This window comes from Nannospalax galili, unplaced genomic scaffold, assembly GCF_000622305.1.
Source record: "Nannospalax galili isolate Female #2095 unplaced genomic scaffold, S.galili_v1.0 scaffold160, whole genome shotgun sequence".
Taxonomy (NCBI): domain Eukaryota; kingdom Metazoa; phylum Chordata; class Mammalia; order Rodentia; family Spalacidae; genus Nannospalax; species Nannospalax galili.
This window is the reverse complement of record NW_008346900.1, coordinates 3,109,083-3,110,832: the sequence shown is the minus strand read 5'-3', so window position 1 is coordinate 3,110,832 and position 1,750 is coordinate 3,109,083. Positions and strand designations below refer to the sequence as shown.

At 41.6% G+C, this 1,750-nt stretch overlaps 1 protein-coding gene across 1 annotated transcript in view; it reads right to left on the bottom strand.

The window, feature by feature from the left end:
- The window catches only part of Tpd52l2 (TPD52 like 2), a gene marked incomplete in the record, with an annotated part of 25,423 nt that overhangs the window by 471 nt on the left and 23,202 nt on the right, over positions 1–1,750 (bottom strand). Inside the window, 1 exon segment of the mRNA XM_008843297.3 lies at positions 27–1,272. Coding sequence (XP_008841519.1) covers positions 1,177–1,272 — 96 coding nt within the window.

Below are 1,750 nucleotides of genomic sequence, written 5' to 3'. Positions count from 1 at the left end.
GAAAAAAAAAAAAAAAAAAAAAGAACAGGAAAAAAATCTTTGTAGCTCCTAAGGAAAAATGACAGCAGAGTTTTGGCTCAACTAAAACCACATCCCCTATCTGACCTGCATGGCTGGTTCTACATCTCATTCATCCTTTGTGTGGTAGAAAAGCAGGCAGGAACTGTGGACCAGAACACTGCTGTCTGTCAGCAAAATAGCACTGTGCTGGGCACCTCATTCAGAGGCTTATTTGCCTTCTCTTATCCCTCCTGCCTCATCTTTGTGGGATAGAATGGAGAACAAGTGGGACATGCCAGTCTTTGAGAGAACCCAGTTTCACACACTAGGAGTGTTAAGAGAAATAAAAGGCATTGACTAGTACAGGGAGAGTGTGAGACTGGCAAGATGTAAAATTCTACATAGTACTCAGAACCCATTAAAGAACCCTCTCTCTCTCTCTCTCTCTATATATATATATATATGCAGATATAGATAGATATAAAAAAGATTATAAACAAAGCATAAGGCAATGTAAGGCTTGAATTTCAGCTTGAGTTCAAAGAAATAGTATTATTTAATGATGAAGCTAAAGTTGCTTTGCCTAATTATTTTTCTAATCAATTTTGAAAAGTCCACTGATTTAAAAAATAGTAACCTGCTTCTGCCAAAGCCAGGTCATTAGTGTACAATTAGGCAGTTGCTGATAATGTTTCCTCTCTAGGGTCTCAGAAAATGGACAGCTCTTTGATTTCTCGGACTCAATTAAAAACTGTGACCAGGCAGTGCACCCTAAGTGAGCATATGTCTTCTGAGTTAGGGGAGGAGGGCAGGTCAGGAAATGCTGCTCATTTAATACCCAACACTTCCTCCCTCCAAGTTCTGGTAAGACTTCCAAAGAGAACATGGGTTCAAGTTCAATACCCCTTGAGTCCCTCCAATCTATCCACTTCCTGTGTCCCTGGAAAGGATGGCACAGTGATCTGCTTCATCTATAAACTTCAGTGTAAAACATCTATGTACAAGACTGTTCACTAACTCATGCCAAGCAGCAGCCACATCTGCATATGAACAGGTAGTCTGTCCTCAAAACCAGCTGTTTACTGGCCCTGGTTGGTTGCTCTGTTGTGCAGAGTTGCAGAAGTGATGATAAAGGTGTGCTTCCGTGTGTCCTGTGGCTGTTGAGCTATGAAAAGCTTAAAAAGGTGCATGATCCGTCACTGGCTGGTCACCACTTCCAGGTGAAGAAGGAAGGTTGTCACTGCCATTTTCTCTGCCACCCACAACCTTAGACTACAGAAAAGAAAAATAGAGAAAGGAAACCTAAGATACAACACAAACAGGGTAAGTCCAGGGCCATGCTTAATTCTTTACGCAGGTTTATACAAAATGAATTACTAATTAGCAATAAAAAGAAATCACTGACACACAACAGTCTGGATAGCACCCCACCCAATCATTCATTATGAAGTTCAGGAAGGCAACCATGCAGTGGTTCCACTTAAGTGATTCTTTCTTGTTTATTTGTTTGTTGAAGGTGCGGTCATGCTATATGGTACAGTTCAGGCTGGATCTGAATTCACCACTCATGTGCCTCAGCCTGCCAAGTGCTATGATGAAAGGCATGAGCCACCACACCTAGCTGTTAAGACAAGAAGACACTCTTGTCAACTTTTTTTTTTTTAAGTTTTAAAAATTAGTTTTATTAGCCGGGCCTGGTGGCGCACGCCTTTAATCCCAGCACTTGGGAGGCAGAGGCAGGCGGATCTTT